Source organism: Vipera ursinii (genome assembly GCF_947247035.1).
Source record: "Vipera ursinii genome assembly, chromosome: 6".
In the NCBI taxonomy this organism is placed as follows: domain Eukaryota; kingdom Metazoa; phylum Chordata; class Lepidosauria; order Squamata; family Viperidae; genus Vipera; species Vipera ursinii.
This window is the reverse complement of record NC_139515.1, coordinates 2348049-2364468: the sequence shown is the minus strand read 5'-3', so window position 1 is coordinate 2364468 and position 16420 is coordinate 2348049. Positions and strand designations below refer to the sequence as shown.

General features: G+C 48.7%; 1 protein-coding gene across 1 annotated transcript; it reads left to right on the top strand.

Annotated features, from left to right (window-relative positions):
- Nucleotides 1-13977: 13977 nt before the first annotated feature.
- Nucleotides 13978-16017, top strand: LOC310641877 (potassium voltage-gated channel subfamily A member 1; the record flags this gene model as incomplete). The annotated part of the gene is made up of 1 exon (XM_083365193.1): nt 13978-16017. One exon carries the CDS (start codon nt 13978-13980, stop codon nt 15457-15459), a length of 1482 nt encoding a protein of 493 aa, XP_083221319.1. The 3' UTR covers nt 15460-16017.
- Nucleotides 16018-16420: the final 403 nt, after the last annotated feature.

Below are 16420 nucleotides of genomic sequence, written 5' to 3'. Positions count from 1 at the left end.
AAAGCAAGCAATCAACCTGGCTCTCGTTTACACACCTCCCAATTTATATATATATATATATATATATATATATATATATATATATATATATATATATATATATATATATATATATATATATATGTGTGTGTGTGTGTGTGTGTGTGTGTGTGTGTGTGTGTGTGTGTGTGTATGTATGTATGTATGTATGTATGTAAATTATTCAAATTGCTAATAAAGAATATATATATATGTAAATTATTCAAATTGCTAATAAAGAATTTAGGGAGGCTGATATGATCATTTCGAACTTCTTATGTTCTCATCATTCATTCGTCGTTCTGGGACGAAGCTGAAGCCACCAGCCTGAGGATGACGGATGAGATTTCGTCGAAACGTTGCTCTTATACCTTCAATTCTATGTGGGGAAAAACCCGAATGACCAAAGATCTACATACAAACACCCGCGAAAACCTCAGAAAACATATATATATATATATATATATATATATATATATATATATATATATATATATATATATATATATATATATATATATATATATGTTTAACAATATCTTGTGAAAGATGACAACGAACTCAAACGAATTTGAACCGCATTTATCTTAGGCCCCAAATTCAAAGGAATTCTTGATTATTTTACGAAATTTGCTTTGTTTTATTCCAATTTGCCATTTGAGACAACCTCTTACAAATCCTTACCCTAAAAAGCATTTGGAGATGAGTAGCATCTTGCTACGTCAGACTGATTGATTGTAATTGTTTCGATTGATTTTTGTTTTCAATCTCCTTATATTAATCCCGTAAACTACTCAGCATCCTTGGAAACGGAGCATCATATAATGAAACTTAAGATGACTCTGAACACCGTCTCAGTCCTCTTAAAAGTCAAAATTGTTATGGCAATCCAGAAGCAGCCAATCTTATGTACTATGCTTTTACAGAGGAAGCAAACAGACTAACTCACCCACAAAAGAAGGTTAGAAATGTACTTTTTTAAAAACAACAACAACAACCCCTCTCATTTCTTTCAAATGTGTCATTCAAATTGAGTAGAATCTGTATACAGGTAGTCAAATGTTTCAGTCCTCTGGGTCATAGTTATCCCAAAGGTGCTTTTTCCCCCCCAGGAGGCAACTAGACTTTCTTTCTTTTTCTTTGAAGATCTTTCCCTTCTCATCCAAGAAGCTGCTTCAGCTCTGACTGGATGGTGGGGGAATAGAAAGATTTATACTGCTTGCAGTCAGCTGGTCATTTGCCTTCTTTTAGGGAGCAGTTGAGGCCACCTGGAAGCTTATCTGTGTACTCAGAGGTCACCTGAGTGGTGCAAATGGGTGTGGAGCCGGCGTGCCTGGCTGAGGAATTCTGGGAGTTGAAGTCCACAAGTCATCGAAGGGCCAAGTTTGAAGACCCCTGCTTGTGGACTTCAACTCCCAGAATTCTTAAGCCAGCGTGCCTGGCTGAGGAATTCTGGGAGTTGAAGTCCACAAGTCATCAAAGGGCCAAGTTTGAAGACCCCTGCTTGTGGACTTCAAGTCCCAGAATTCTTAAGCCACCGTGCCTGGCTGAGGAATTCTGGGAGTTGAAGTCCACAAGTCATCAAAGGGCCAAGTTTGAAGATCCCTGACCTAAACTGTGTGTTTTAGACGCTGAACAGAACACGTCTTTCCAAAGTGTCAAAGTGAAGGAAACCACACCAGCTCAAAACTTGCTTTGAGGCATCAAACCAGCAAGCCAAAAATGTACTGGAGGCTGGATTCTGCCTATTTTGCATTAAATGACATCAGTTAAAAATCTATTATTATCGTGTCAGCCCTGCAGAAATCCAGCCTGGGCTGGATGCACAATAGCTGATGAAGAACAAATTGTGCTCTTCAGGCCATCTTAAGCTGTTAAAAAAAATCTTAGCAACGATATTTATCAGGGAAACCATGTCATTGGAGCAGGGAAGGGGATCCTGGTGCAGTTTGGCATAATCTGAGATGTAAGCTTCATTAAAAGTGGGCACTGGGAATTAAAAGACAGCAATCAACGACAGGCGGATGGATATTTGAATAATTATGTAATTTTTATCAAAGGGAAAGGACTAAATCTTACTCCAAAACCGGTGTGAATGTCTTGATACTTTCAAATTAATGGGATGGGATGGGATGGGATGGGATGGAGTGGAATGGAATGGAGTAGCGTAGAGCAGAGTAGAGTAGAGTAGAGTAGAGTAGAGTAGAGTAGAGTAGAGTAGAGTAGAGTAGAGTAGAGTAGAGTAAAGTAGAGTAGAGTGGAGTGGAGTGGAGCGGAATAGAATAGAATAGAATAGAATAGAATAGAATAGAATAGAATAGAATAGAATAGAATAGAATAGAATAGAATTCTTTATTGGCCAATTGTGATTGGATACACAAGGAATTTGTCTCCGGTGCAGAAGCTCTCAATGTATATACAAAGAACAAAGTGATATAATCATAAGATACCAACAGGAGAAAGTAAGAGGAAAGACGAGAAGGATAATAACATGTAGAACTATTATTGATCATAGAATAACAGGGTTGGAAGGGACCTTAGAGGTCATCTAGTCCAACCCCCTGCTCAAGCAGGAGACCCTATACCATTCTGGACAAATGGGTGTCTGGTCTCTTCTTGAAAACCTCCGGGGATGGAGCAAGTCACAGCTTCCATTGGATTTAATGATCTTCCAACTTCTTGTCCTGGCCTCTGGTGCTTTGGAGAATAGGTCAGCCTCCTCTTCTCTGTGATAACCCCTCAGTTTCTGGAAGATCTCTATCATATCACCCCTAGTCCCTTTCTTTGTTAGGTTAGATAAGCCTAGTTCCTTCAATTCTTCATCACACAGTTTAGCCTCCAGATCCCTTCGTTGCTGTTCTCTCCACTCTCTCCATGTGCAGCTCAGTGGAGGGCTAATGTCCCTTCAGCAACAGCCCTTCAGCATAGTAAGGGAAGCCTGAGATGGAATTTGAGTGTGTTTTCCTGGCATTGAACCCAAGGATTAGCGAAGAAGCTCTCTGCAACTTCTCCAGAGTGGAGATTTATGGAGGAGGAAAGCCCAGTTCTTGGTTTGCTATTCTCTCTCTCTCTCTGCCTGAGCATCTGAGATTCCCAGTATGCTGGAAGGAAACAGCCCGCAAAATTAATCCCAGAGACTCTGCCAAGTGAAGGCTAGAGAGGAGGTATCTATTGCTACCAACACTGTGCACTGCGAAAGGGATCTCCGAGTCCTAGTGGACAATCGCTTAAATATGAGCCAGTCCTGTGCTGCAGCAGCCAAAAAGGCCAATGCAATCCTAGGCTGCATTAACAGAGGGACAGAATCAAGATCACGTTAAATGCTAGCACCCTTAATGTTGGAGGTGTGGCTGTGAGGATGCAACGTATTTTCATATATGGTGGACTTGTAAAAGGGTTAAAGCATTTTGGATTAAAATTTGGTGGAATATGCAAAAAATATTCAAGAAAAGGATAAAGTTTTGTCCGCAATTGTTTTTACTGGGCATTATCACAGATACTACCGTTGTGGACACTAAGCTGATGTTGAATTTAATTACGGCAGCGAGACTTTTAGTAGCGCAATATTGGAAGAAGGAAGAACTGCCGACTATAGAAGAATGGACTTTAAAAGTTTCCAATTTGGCGGAAATGGCAAAGATCTCAGCGTATTTGAAAGACCATTCGCAACAGAGATATATTGTGGAGTGGAAAAAATGGATTGATTACATCCAGAATAAATATGGAACTAAAAAGTTTCACTTAGCATTTGATTAAGTAGTGGATTTATATGATGTAGCTTGTAGTTATTTTATTAAGAGTTAAAGTGTGTCAGAATTTAATACTTTATTGTTGTTTGCATATTTTAGATTATGTTTGTTTGTATTTTTATACCCTGTATTTAGCTCTGGGAAGTCGGGGAGGGGGGGGAGGGGAGAGTTGGGGAGGTTTGGGGAGAGGGGAGGGGGAGGGGAGGGGTTTTGTATTTAAAAATGTACTGTAAAACTTTTCAATAAAAAAAATGCTAGCACCCTTCTCCAAAGCCTTGGTAAGACCACACTTAGAATACCGCATCTAGTTTTGAACACCATATTATAAAAAAAAAATGTAGAGAATCTGGAAAGAGTGCCAAAAAGAATGGCAATTAAGGGTCTGGAGACTAAAACATATGAAGAACACAGGAATTGGCTTTGTCTAGTCCAGGGATAGGCAACCTTGGCTCTCTTATGACTCATGGACTTCAACTCCCAGAATTCCTGAGCCAACTATGCTATGCTATGCTGGCTCAGGAATTCTGGGAGTTGAAGTCCATGAGTCATAAAAGAGCCAAGGTTGCCTACCCCTGGTCTAGCCTAATGAAAAGAAAGTCAAGGGCTGACATGATAGCAGTCTTCCAATATCTGAGGGGCTGTCCTAAAGAAGAGGGGTGTGTGTGTGTGTCAAATTATTCTCCAAAGCACCAGAAGGCAAGACAAGAAACAACGGATGGAAACTAGCCAACCTAGAACTAAGAATTTCCTGACAATGAGAACAATCAGACAGTGGAACCACTTGCTTGCGGAAGTTGTGGATACTCCATCACTGGAGGCTTTTAAGAGGAGACCGGACATCCACGTGTCTAGAATGGTATAAGGCAGCCATGCTGACTCAGGAATTCTGGGAGTTGAAGTCCACGAGTCATAAAAGAGTCAAGGCTGCCTACCTCTGGGATAGGGTTACCTGCTTGAGCAGGGGGTTGGACTAGAAGACCTCCAAAGTCCCTTCCAACTCTCTACTGCCAAGCGAAGAGGCAGGGCCACTGAAGTCACATCTGCACTGTCCCAAGAGGATTCCCTTAAAGAGCTTCTGTAGTAAGAAGTCTTAGGGGGCGAGCCAAACCTGAACAGATATTATACAGGCATATTTGCTCATGATTAGTCATTTGCTCACTTAACAGGGAGAACGGGATAAATAGCTTGAGAGGCAAATTTGCTCATAGCAGAAGCTGATATCAACAGAGATTCTTCATTCCACCCAAGAACTGAGAAATGGTGGCAAGCATCTAAAACAGGGGTCCCCAACCTTTTGGGCACCAGGGACCGGTTCCGTGGAGAGACGTTTTTCCACGGACCGGAGGCTGTGTGGTTTTGTATGCTGCCTGCATCCCGCGGATGGGGCTTTGCTGGTTTGTGCGGCACGGTTGCTGGCATGCCGCAGCCCGGGACCGGCCCACAGACCGGGGATTGGGGAGCCCTGCTCTAACCTATCAAGACACTTTGAGTTTTGTTTCTGTCTTCTAGCACAGCAACCCCCAATCTTTTGAGGGATCTAAGAGTCCTAGTGGACAGTCACTTAAATATGAGCTAGCCATGTGCGGCCGCAGCCAAAAAATTTCAGATTTCAGATTCCAGCTTCCTTCGAGCAAGCATTTGCCGGTGTATTAGGCTAAATAAAGGACTTTTAAGGTAAACAAGGCCTCAGAGTCACTTGAAAAGCCCATATGTCAAAAACGTGACATCAGCGTAATCCTAGGCTGCATTAACAGAAGGATAGAATTAAGATCGTGTCAAGTGTTAATCCCACTTTACAAGGCCTTGGTAAGGCCACACTTGGAGTCCTGCATCCAGTTTTGGTCACCACGATGTAGAAAAGATGTTGAGACTCTAGAAAGAGTGCCGAGAAGAGCAACAAAGATGATCAGAGGACTGGAGGCTAAAACATATAAGGAACGGTTGGTGGAATTGGGTATGTCTGGTCTAATGAAGAGATGGACAAGGGGGGACATGATAGCTGTCTTCCAATATCTCAGGGGTTGCCCCAAAGAAGAGGGAGTCAAGCTATTCTCCAAAGCGCCTGAAGGCAGGAGAAGAAGCAACGGATGGAAACTCGTCAAGGAGAGAAGCAACCTAGAACTAAGAAGAAAATTCCTGACAGTTAGAACAATTAACCAGTGGAACTACCTGCCTCCAGAAGCTGTGAATGCTCCAACACTGGAAGTTTTTAAGAAGAGACTGGACAGCCATTTGTCTGAAATGGTATAGGGTTTCCTGCCTGAGCAGGGGGTTGGACTAGATGACCTCCAAGGTCCCTTCCAACATCATCATCATCATCATCATCATCATCATATTATTATTATTATTATTATTATTATTATTATTATTATTATTATTATTATTATTATTGTTGTTGTTGTTGTTGTTGTTGTTATTGTTATTATTATTATTATTTTATTATTATTTTATTATTATTATTACCATGTTCTTCTTTGAAGTTTAAATGATTTCACCTCACCCTGTAGATTCCTTTACCCAATCTGAAGATAGCGTGCAAATGTTTGCATTGATCCTGCCCATTTGGATCAATACGAATGATTTTATTTATGTCCCTGTCATCAATTAGCATTTTAATCAGGCCAAGCTATTTGCATGTAAAATCATTTCTAAATATATCCCGCTCCTTCAAAAAAACTCCAAGTGTCCGGGTATTTATGCATGACTCTGCTAAAGAAAAGCAGATACGAAACTCACTCGCTTTTAAGTTTGACAAATATGCTAATCCTTCCCTCCAAAGAGAGAATTTATTGGAACAAAATTGTGGAAGAATCATTGCCTATAATCTCTCTCTGTGTATCTGTCTATCTCTATCTCTATCTCTATCTCTCTATATCTATATATCTACCATCATTATTATTTACCTGTCTGACTGTCTGACTGTCTGTCTATATCTATACATTGTGAATGTCCATCACATTCAGACTTCAGGACAAGCTCGGAATCCGGCTTCTGTCTTATCCCTTTGTTGTATGGCAGGATCCCTATCTTTTCAAGCTGACGTCCAGGATGGAGTTGAAGGACCTTAACTGCTGGTCCTGGTGGACTTCCAACCCCACTCCTAGGGGGAGATTCTCAGAGAGTGCAAGAGTTCATGGCAACCATGGCTTCTCCCGAATAATCTTGGCCTTGGTGGACATGGGCAGCCATGCAGGAAATCTGGTCTTCTCCTTTGAGCAGTTGATGGACTCCACCTAAGGTCAGACAGAGGTAGCGGCAGACGCCTTGAGAACTAAGCCACAGAATGTTCCTTCACATTGGACATATGCCCCAAATCTTACCAATTCAGATCTAGGAAAATCTTTATGGCAAAAACAAACATTCCTGAGGGTACGCAAGAACAAAACTGAATTAAAAGATAGAGAAAGAGGGCCATCGAGCAAGGACTAACGTTAAAGGAGGACATGGCTGGATCTGACCTCCCTTACGCTACTTGCAGGACCCTGAATAGATTGAAGGTTGAAGTGCCTAAGTGTAAGACCAAGACGCTCAAGTGGAAGCTTTTAGCAGATGACAACATGGTGTGTGAATGTGGACAGAGCCTGGTCCATCTGCTGGTATGGCAGCTCCTACCAGAAACATGGACTGACAATGACTTATTTTTGGCCAACGACAAAGCCAAGTAGTTGGCTTCATTTTGATCTGGACACAAGAAGAATAAGAATAAGAAGAATTGGGTATGTGTAGTTTAATGAAGAGAAGGGTGAGGGGTGACATGATAGCAGTGTTCCAATATCTCAGGGGCTGCCCCAAAGAAGAGGGAGTCAAGCTATTCTCCAAAGCACCTGAAGGCAGGACAAGAAGCAACGGATGGAAACTCATCAAGGAGAGAAGCAACCTGGAACTAAGGAGAAATTTCCTGACAGTGAGAACAATTAACCAGTGGAACAACCTGCCTCCAGAAGCTGTGAATGCTCCAACACTGGAGGTTTTTAAGAAGAGACTGGACAGCCATTTGCCTGAAATGGTATAGGGTTTCCTGCCTGAGCAGGGGGTTGGACTAGATGACCTCCAAGGTCCCTTCCAACATCATCATCATCATCATCATCATCATCATCATTATTATTATTATTATTATTATTATTATTATTATTATTATTATTAGAGGAAGAGGAAGAAGAAGAAGAAGAAGAAGAAGAAGAAGAAGAAGAAGAAGAAGAAGAAGAAGAAGAAGAAGAAGAAGAAGAAGAAATAATTGATGTGCAATCTGAAATTGAAAGACATCAGAGAAGGTCCTTTGCCATGGTCAGACTGCATCCTGTTCAGGTTGAGATTCACGATTGCCAAGAACGTCCACAGGGTAACTAGGGATTGCTAGCAATCTGGTAAGTGGGGCAAATGGGTTGAACAGGAGTGCAAGTCAACAAGATGACTGCCAGGAAGCCTAATTCTGCATCTCCATCCCATGGATTTCCTTAGTTTACCGAGGAGGCCAGGGAGAAGCAGTGCAAGACACATCTGGAGTACGGATGGAGGAAAACTAGGACTAACTGAGATGGGACATGTTTGATCTGACGTCACGGTGACGAGGGTAGGAGAATGTTTCTTCGCCTCTACCCTTGCTGCATCCCTAGACTGTTTCTGAGACTTAGTTCGGCACGACTTACTCCCTTTTAAGTCCACATTTTGGACAGAGAGGACCATTGGTTTGAAAGAGGGGTCAAAGAGGCCATCTAGGTCAAAACTGAACAGCCCTCTCTCAACTGAGGGGGAGGGATAGGACATCATCCATCTCCAGTCTACAACACGGTCCTTTCAGCGGTTCCAAGAAGGCTCCACACACCCATTTGCACCACTCAGGTGACCTTTAGGACCCAGATAAATCTCCAAGTGGCCTCAAAAACTGGATGCAAAGGACCAGCTGTCTTCGAGGAGTGTAAATCCTTCCATTCCCCCAACCATCCAGTCAGAGCTGAAGAAGCTTCTTGGATGAGAAGCGAAACAGCCGTCAAAGAAAAACAAGAAAGTCCAGTTGACTCTTGAAAAAAAAAGCATCTCTGGGACAACCATGACCTGGATGGCTGAGAATCTCCACAGACATTTACTCCCTTTTAAGAAGCTGAAAGTCCTTTTTAACCCTTGTGAGTAAGTGAGGCAACTTTTCATTCAAATTCAACTAGGAATGGGGAGAGTGGTCCCTCCGAGCCCCAAGATTCTCTCAGACGTGACTCCGTTCATTCACCAGGCATCTCAGCGTCCTTGCAAGAATGTCTGTTCGACCCCCATTTACCCGTCACTGATCTCGGATCCTAGTTTGGGTTTTGATGTCCTTTTCTGGAGACCCTTTAAAAGAGACCAGGACATCACAAGGAGTAGCCATGGTCAAATTTAAACTGGGGGAGGGCGTAAGGGCAGCAGGGCCCCTGAAAAAGACCCCTAAACCATGAGCTAAGAGATAAACCACGATTCGGCCATCTGCCTTGAAGTTGCTGCATTTTCCCTCCAGGATGGCGAAAGCTTCCTAAAAAGAACAAAACATTATTGGTAATCCTCGGACTTACAGCTTTTTGTTTAGCGACCGTTCAAGGCTACAACAGCCCTGAAAAAAGTGGAACTTTTTCACCCTTACGGCCGTTGCAGCCTCCCCACAGCCACACGATCAAAATTTGGACGCTCGGCAACCGACTCCTATTTACAACGGTTGGCGTGTCCCGGGGTCACGTGATTCCCCTTTTGTGACAAATTCAAAGCAAGATTCACTTAGCAACGGTATTACTTACTCAACAATTGCAGGGATTCACTTCCAACAACTGTGTCCAGAAAGGCCGTAAAATGGGCCAAAAGTCACGCTGCAACCGTCTTGCTTAGCAACGGAAAGTTTGGACTCACTTGTGTCCAAAGTCAGGGACTACCTTGATTATATTGCAATCAATATAAATTGGGAATCCAAAGTACCTGCCATTTTAGGAAAGCCAAAGTTACAGCAACCAACGTCCCGTTTTCTGATGTGCTACAATGGGGAAGATCCACTTCGCCCTCTGGTCCAACCTTGAGTAAAGACATCTAACCTCGAGGGGGGGGACAATTTTCCATCACCCCCAGGATATCTGTATGTGTGTGAGGTGTCCAGTTAGTCCTTGATTTACAACAGTGACCGTTCAAAATTACAATGGCACCGACGTGTGGCCATTTTTCACACTTACGACCATCACAACGATCCTGTGATCCAAATTCACCCTTGGCAGCTGACTCATATTTATGACGGGGACAATGTCCCAGGGACAGATTAAGCTGACTTTGTAATAATGCCGCTTGGGGGTGTGTGTGAAAGCCCTAACAAGCAGGCATATACATAGAATGAAGGCTACTGCTAAGCTTGTAAGCCACCCTGAGTCTTCGGAGAAGGGCGGGATATAAATGGAATTAAAATAAATAAAATAAATAAATCTTTGAATTTGGCTCATAAGTAAATTGTCCTAATTTCAAACAGTCGCTAAACGAACGGTTGTAAATCAAAGACTACCTGAATAGGCAGGTCCTCGGCTTAAAATGGTTTGCTTAGTGACTGTTCCAATTTAGCGACCATTTGAAGTTGCGACCGCACTGAAAAAAAGACGAAATAAGGCCATTTTCCACACTCAAGATCGTTGCGGCGTGCCCCGTGGGTCACGCGATCAAAATTCACAAGTTCGGCGAGCGACTCATATTTACGATGGTCGCAGTGTGTCCCGCGGTCACGCGTGATCCCCTTTTTGCGACCTTCTGACAAGCAAAGTCAATGCGGGAAGCCAGATTCATTGAACAACCCTGTCGCTAACTTAACGACGGCAGCTATTTGCTTAACGAGGACGGCAAGAAAGGTGGTAAAATAGTGCAAAACACAATGACGGTTTTGCTTAGCCCCAGAAACGTCGGCCTCAGTTGTGGTCCTAAGCCGAGGACTAACTGCACTTTACACCAGAGGCCCCCAACCTTTTGGGCACCAGGGACCGCTTCCGTGGAGAGAGTTTTTTTCCGTGGACCGGAAGGTGCATGGTTTTGTGTGCTGCCTGCATCCCGCAGATGGGCCTTTGCTTGCTTTGTGCTGACTGGTTGCTGGCGCGCTGCGGCCCGGTACCAGTTCACAGACCAGGGGTCGGAGACCCCTGCTTTACACAACCTTCCTTCTCTGGAACCCAGCTCAAGAACTCTGGGGACTTCTCAGGTGATCTGTCCCGGCCTCCTCCTCCTCCTCCTCCTCCTCCTCCTCCTCCTCCTCCTCCTCCTCCTCCTCCTCCTCCTCCTCCTCCTCCTTCTTCTTCTTCTTCTTCTTCTTCCCTTCCCGCTTGAGGGATGGGCGGCCTCAGTTGCTGAATTCTCATCCCCCCTCCCCGCCAACCCTGCGGAGCTTTCAGCTTTCGGGAAGCGAAGTCCAAGCCATCCCGGCGCCCCCCCCCCCCCCGAATGCCTTCCAGCTGCTGACTCCAATTTCTCCCGAGGCCGAATTCCGAGCGCGGCGGGGACAGACTCGTTTGGGAAGGAAGCGCGGGGGGGGGGGGGGGAAGGGAAGGGGAAAGGCCGCTGACGCTGCGGGCCAAGGAAGGAGGCTTGCCCCGGCGCAGCTGCTCTGCAGGGGCCGCCGCGCTTGCCAGCCAGGCGCTGCCAAGATTTTGCTGCAGCCCTGCTCTGCGGCGCCTTCGGCCCTGCGCGGGGCGGAAAGCGAGGAGCGCCCTGGCCGCGCTCGACTAACCGGGTGGCCGGGCCGAGGCCCGAAGCAAGCGAGGCCCGGAGGGGGGGGGGTGTTTCAGGGTTGGGGGAGGCTGGGGTGGGTGGGAAAACCAAGCCCGGGGAGGCAGCGGGGGTGGGGGGGGGAAAGCGAGTCGAGGCGGCCCCTCCGCCGCAGAGAGAGCGCTGGAGACCCGCCGGGCCCCCCCCGCCCCCACCCACCTCGCCAGCCGCAGGCACGGCTGCATTGCGCCGGGTCCGGCTCCGACCGGTCCGCAACGTGACCTCGGTCTTCCTCTGGAAGGGCGGCGGAGGGCCGGCGGGCAGAGCCGCGCAGGCGAGCGCCGGACGGGCAGGACGGGCGCCCCCTCCTCTCCCTTCCGCCCCAGCCCCCACCCCACCCCACCCCCGCTCCGCGCAGCTGCGCCGAACGCTTGGCAATTTCTGCTGAGGCTGCAGCGCGGTCGGGGATGGCCGGACCCGGCTCGGCTGCGCTCCGCTTCTGCCGCAAGCGCCCGCCGGCTCCCGCTCTTCGGCGCCCCCCCGAGCCGAGGCAGCCCCGGCCGCGGCCACGCCAAGAGGAAGAGGAGGAGAAGGAGGAGGAGGAGGAGGAGGAGGAGGAGGAGGAGGAGGAGGAGGAGGAGGACGGTGCGGCTCGCTCTAGCCCTAAGGCAGACGGAACGCGGCGGCGGCGGCGGCGGCGGGGGCCGCCCGGGGGTCTTCGTCCCGCTCCCCAACTTCCCCGGGCAGGGCCCGCTTCTGACGACCTCCCCGTAGCCTGGCCGCGGGGCTGGCCGCGGCGCAGTCGGACCGGCGGCGGGGCTTGCGGGTCTGCGAGCGCGGCGGGCCACGCGCCTTGACGCATCCCGAGCGGGCTCGCAGCGCGGGCGCTGCTGCAGCAGGACCGCCCCCCCCTCCCCCACCCCCCACCCCTCCCCAAGGCGAGGTAAGAAGGACAGCCGGAGCAACTTTGCCTGCTGCTTTGCGGGAAAGCTGGGATGCCGCGCGGGGAGGGGAGGGAAGAAGGACGGGCGTGGGGGTGAGGTGGAGGGGGGGGCGACGGAGCCTGAACAGACCTCCCTCCTCGCGCCCGCCCCCGTGCACCGCTGCCTGAAGCGCCTCCCCCTGGTCCTGAGCTGCGGGAGAACGACAAGCCCCCCTCCCCAAACTTTTAAGAGATCTTCTTGCCTCCACGGATTCTCCCCCCCCCCCGCCTTCCTCGCTTTCCACTCGGGTGACCGCCTCTCCGCTGCAGTGCATAACCCGACCGGAGGCTGCCCGGGGCGCGTTCGACCTGGGGGCGATCCGTGAACTTGGCGGGGCGTGGAGCTTCGAGGCGGGTGCCTCCGCTCAGGTGGGCAAGCCGGAAACCCCCCCGGCTGGTGTTCCCGCAAGCATGCGGCGCTTCTGCTTTGGCCTATGTGGGTTGATGTGCGGGGCTGGAGAGGGTCTGTGTGTGGGAGGGGGAGGAAATCTTTTTTAAAAAAACAAAAAACCGAATACCTTCTTATCCTTTGCAGTCTATGCCCGTAACCCGCCCCCCTCCCTCCCCAGAGGATCCCTCATTGGTAAGCAAGGGCCAGCCCAGAGCCAGGGGGAAGTCGCCGGATCTTGCTGAGTCGGCATCTGGGCCACCTCACCTCAGCCGCCGCCGCCGCCGCCGCCGCAGCAGTTGTGTGTTTGTTTATTTATTTATCTATCGGTGCGAGGAGGCAAAGTGTGGCAGGAGCCGCAGTGCAGCCGCAGCCACCACCGCTGAGCGCCCCATCCTGCAAGAAAAGTCTAAGTGGGCAAAGACTGGCGCAGCTCCCTCTCCTAGTCTACCTCTATCCTCCCCCCCCCCTCGCACCCACCCACCCACATGTGCGCGGAGGCCCGGGCTTTCCTCCTGCCTTTGTGGAACCAGTCCGACTTGCCTGGTTTTCCCCTCCCCTCCCCTGCCCAATGACTAGCTCCCTTCCTTATTTCCCTTCCTTTCTTCAGCCCGGACTCCCTCCGGCCCTAACCCCTTCCCCGTTTTCTCTCTCTTGAGTTCCCCTTCTTCATCCTTGCCGTCTCCCACCCCGGGAGCTGTCCACTTCAGCACCCTCCGCAGCGATGCCCTAACTCTGCCCCGGGAGCTGTCCACTTCAGCACCCTCCGCAGCGATGCCCTAACTCTGCCCCGGGAGCTGTCCACTTCAGCACCCTCCGCAGCGATGCCCTAACTCTGCCCCGGGAGCTGTCCACTTCAGCACCCTCCGCAGCGATGATCTAACTCTGCCCCGGGAGCTGTCCACTTCAGCACCCTCTGCAGCGATGCTCTAATTCTGCCCCGGGAGCTATCCACTTCAGCACCCTCTGCAGCGATGCTCTAATTCTGCCCCGGGAGCTATCCACTTCAGCACCCTCCGTTCCGATGGTCTGTACTCTACCCCGGATCTGCGGCTCTCTCTGAGGTCCTCCTCCCTCCATCGCTCTCTGGCGGCTCCGGGGGCGGGGGACTCCTCCTGGCTCCTGCCTCCGGCCCCAACTCTCCTTCTCCCACCATGACTGTCATGGCTGCGGACAACCCGGACGAAACCTTGGCTTTGCCAGGCCACCCTCAGGACAGCTACCAGCCTGGGGCTCACGAGGATCACGAGTGCTGTGAGCGGGTGGTGATTAACATTGCTGGACTGAGGTTTGAGACGCAGCTGAAAACCCTGGCTCAGTTCCCCAACACTTTGCTGGGGAACCCCAAGAAACGCATGCGGTACTTTGACCCACTGAGGAACGAGTATTTTTTTGACCGGAATCGGCCCAGCTTTGATGCCATCCTCTATTACTATCAGTCCGGGGGAAGGCTTCGCCGGCCAGTGAACGTCCCTCTGGACATGTTCTCCGAGGAGATCAAGTTTTACGAGCTGGGGGAGGAGGCCATGGAGAAATTCCGGGAGGATGAAGGCTTTATTAAGGAGGAAGAGAAGCCTCTGCCTGAGAAGGAATATCAAAGGCAGGTATGGCTGCTCTTCGAATACCCCGAAAGCTCTGGGGCTGCCCGGGTGATTGCCATCATCTCTGTCATGGTGATCTTAATCTCCATCATCATCTTTTGCCTGGAAACCCTGCCAGCCTTAAAGGAACAGGAGAGGGACCTTGGGTTCTACAACCTCACGGACAACTCCACCGTCTTCCGCAAACCCAACATCTTCACCGACCCCTTCTTCGTGGTGGAAACTCTATGCATCATCTGGTTTTCCTTCGAGCTGGTGGTGCGCTTCTTCGCCTGCCCGAGCAAGGCCGAGTTCTTCAAGAACATCATGAACTTCATAGACATAGTGGCCATTATCCCTTACTTCATCACTCTGGGCACAGAGATGGCTGAGCAGGAGGGGCCTCCCAAAGGCGAACAGGCCACTTCGCTGGCCATCCTGAGGGTCATCCGATTGGTAAGAGTCTTTCGCATCTTCAAACTCTCCCGCCACTCCAAAGGCCTCCAGATTCTGGGACAGACCCTCAAGGCCAGCATGAGGGAGTTGGGCTTGCTAATCTTTTTCCTTTTCATTGGGGTGATCTTGTTCTCCAGCGCAGTGTACTTTGCTGAAGCGGAGGAATCGGGGACACATTTTGAAAGCATCCCCGAAGCTTTCTGGTGGGCAGTGGTATCCATGACCACTGTGGGATATGGTGACATGTACCCTGTGACAATTGGAGGCAAAATCGTGGGCTCCTTGTGTGCCATCGCTGGTGTGCTGACAATTGCCCTGCCTGTACCTGTCATTGTGTCCAACTTCAACTACTTCTACCACCGAGAAACGGAAGGGGAGGAACAGGCTCAATTACTTAAAGTTAGCTCTCCTAACTTGGCCTCTGACTCGAACCTGAGTCGCCGTAGCTCCTCCAGCATCAGCAAGTCTGAGTACATGGAAATTGAAGAGGACGTGAATAATAGCATAGACAATTTTAGGGAGGCCGCCCTCAGAACTGGCAACTACACCTTAACCAATCAGAACTGTGTCAATAAAACCAAGCTGCTTACAGATGTTTAGGCCATTTAGGGAATGGGGGGGGCGGGGGAAAGAAAGCCCCACCTTGGTAGCTTGGAGATGTTAAAGGGACGAGTGGCCCCTTCTTTGTAGATGCTCGATGAATATGTCTTTGAATGCTTTACCTCGGTTGCATTGCAAACTTTGCTCAGCACCTCCAGACGTTTTCAGGATCCATGAGTCACAATTTGTTTTGAGGGGGGGGTTGTTTTATTTTGGGGATGAGGGGTGGGGAGGATTTTTATTTCCGAAAGTTATTTTCCAGTGGGTAAGAATAGTTAATGACCATTCATTGGACTAGTCTAGTTATAAATAAGTATGGTATGCTTCCAGCCCTAGTATCCTTCTGCTTTACTTTTTTTTGGGGGGGGGGGTGTTGTTCGTTCACTTTAATTTTTAACAATCCCCTCGAGAGCATTTTTTTTTTACAAATATGCATGGAATACAGGAGACGTTTCTCTTGAAGACGAAAACAGAAACCGCACAATGCATCCAAAAACAACGCATCCGAACTCTATTGAGCAGTAAAATAATGGGCAATAAATATTTCCCACTCCTAGTTCCTTGGCAAAAGGGTTTGTAGGTCTGCTTTACGGATCTACGCACAGCACTTTACAAAAATATGCCAGGTCATTCTGGGTTTGCGGTACACTCTTCCGAGGCATGCTCACCCCAGGGCTGGGGGGGTGGGGGGGTGGGGTGGGCGGGTAGGGGTGGGGAAATACAAAATGTCTGCAGTGCTGCTAAGGGGTCTTAAGGGGGAAAGGGTCCAAGAGACCCCTTCTCTCTTCTCCAGAACTGGATGCAAATATTTTTAGCTCCTCTCTTGCAAGACAGCACAATAGAATTTAATAGAAGCATGTGGACCTTTGATACATCTCCGTTTTATAACTGCATGCCTGGCCCATTACCTCGGGAATTAAGGAATAAGCTTTTGTTTCGACCCACCTCCTTTAAAAATAGG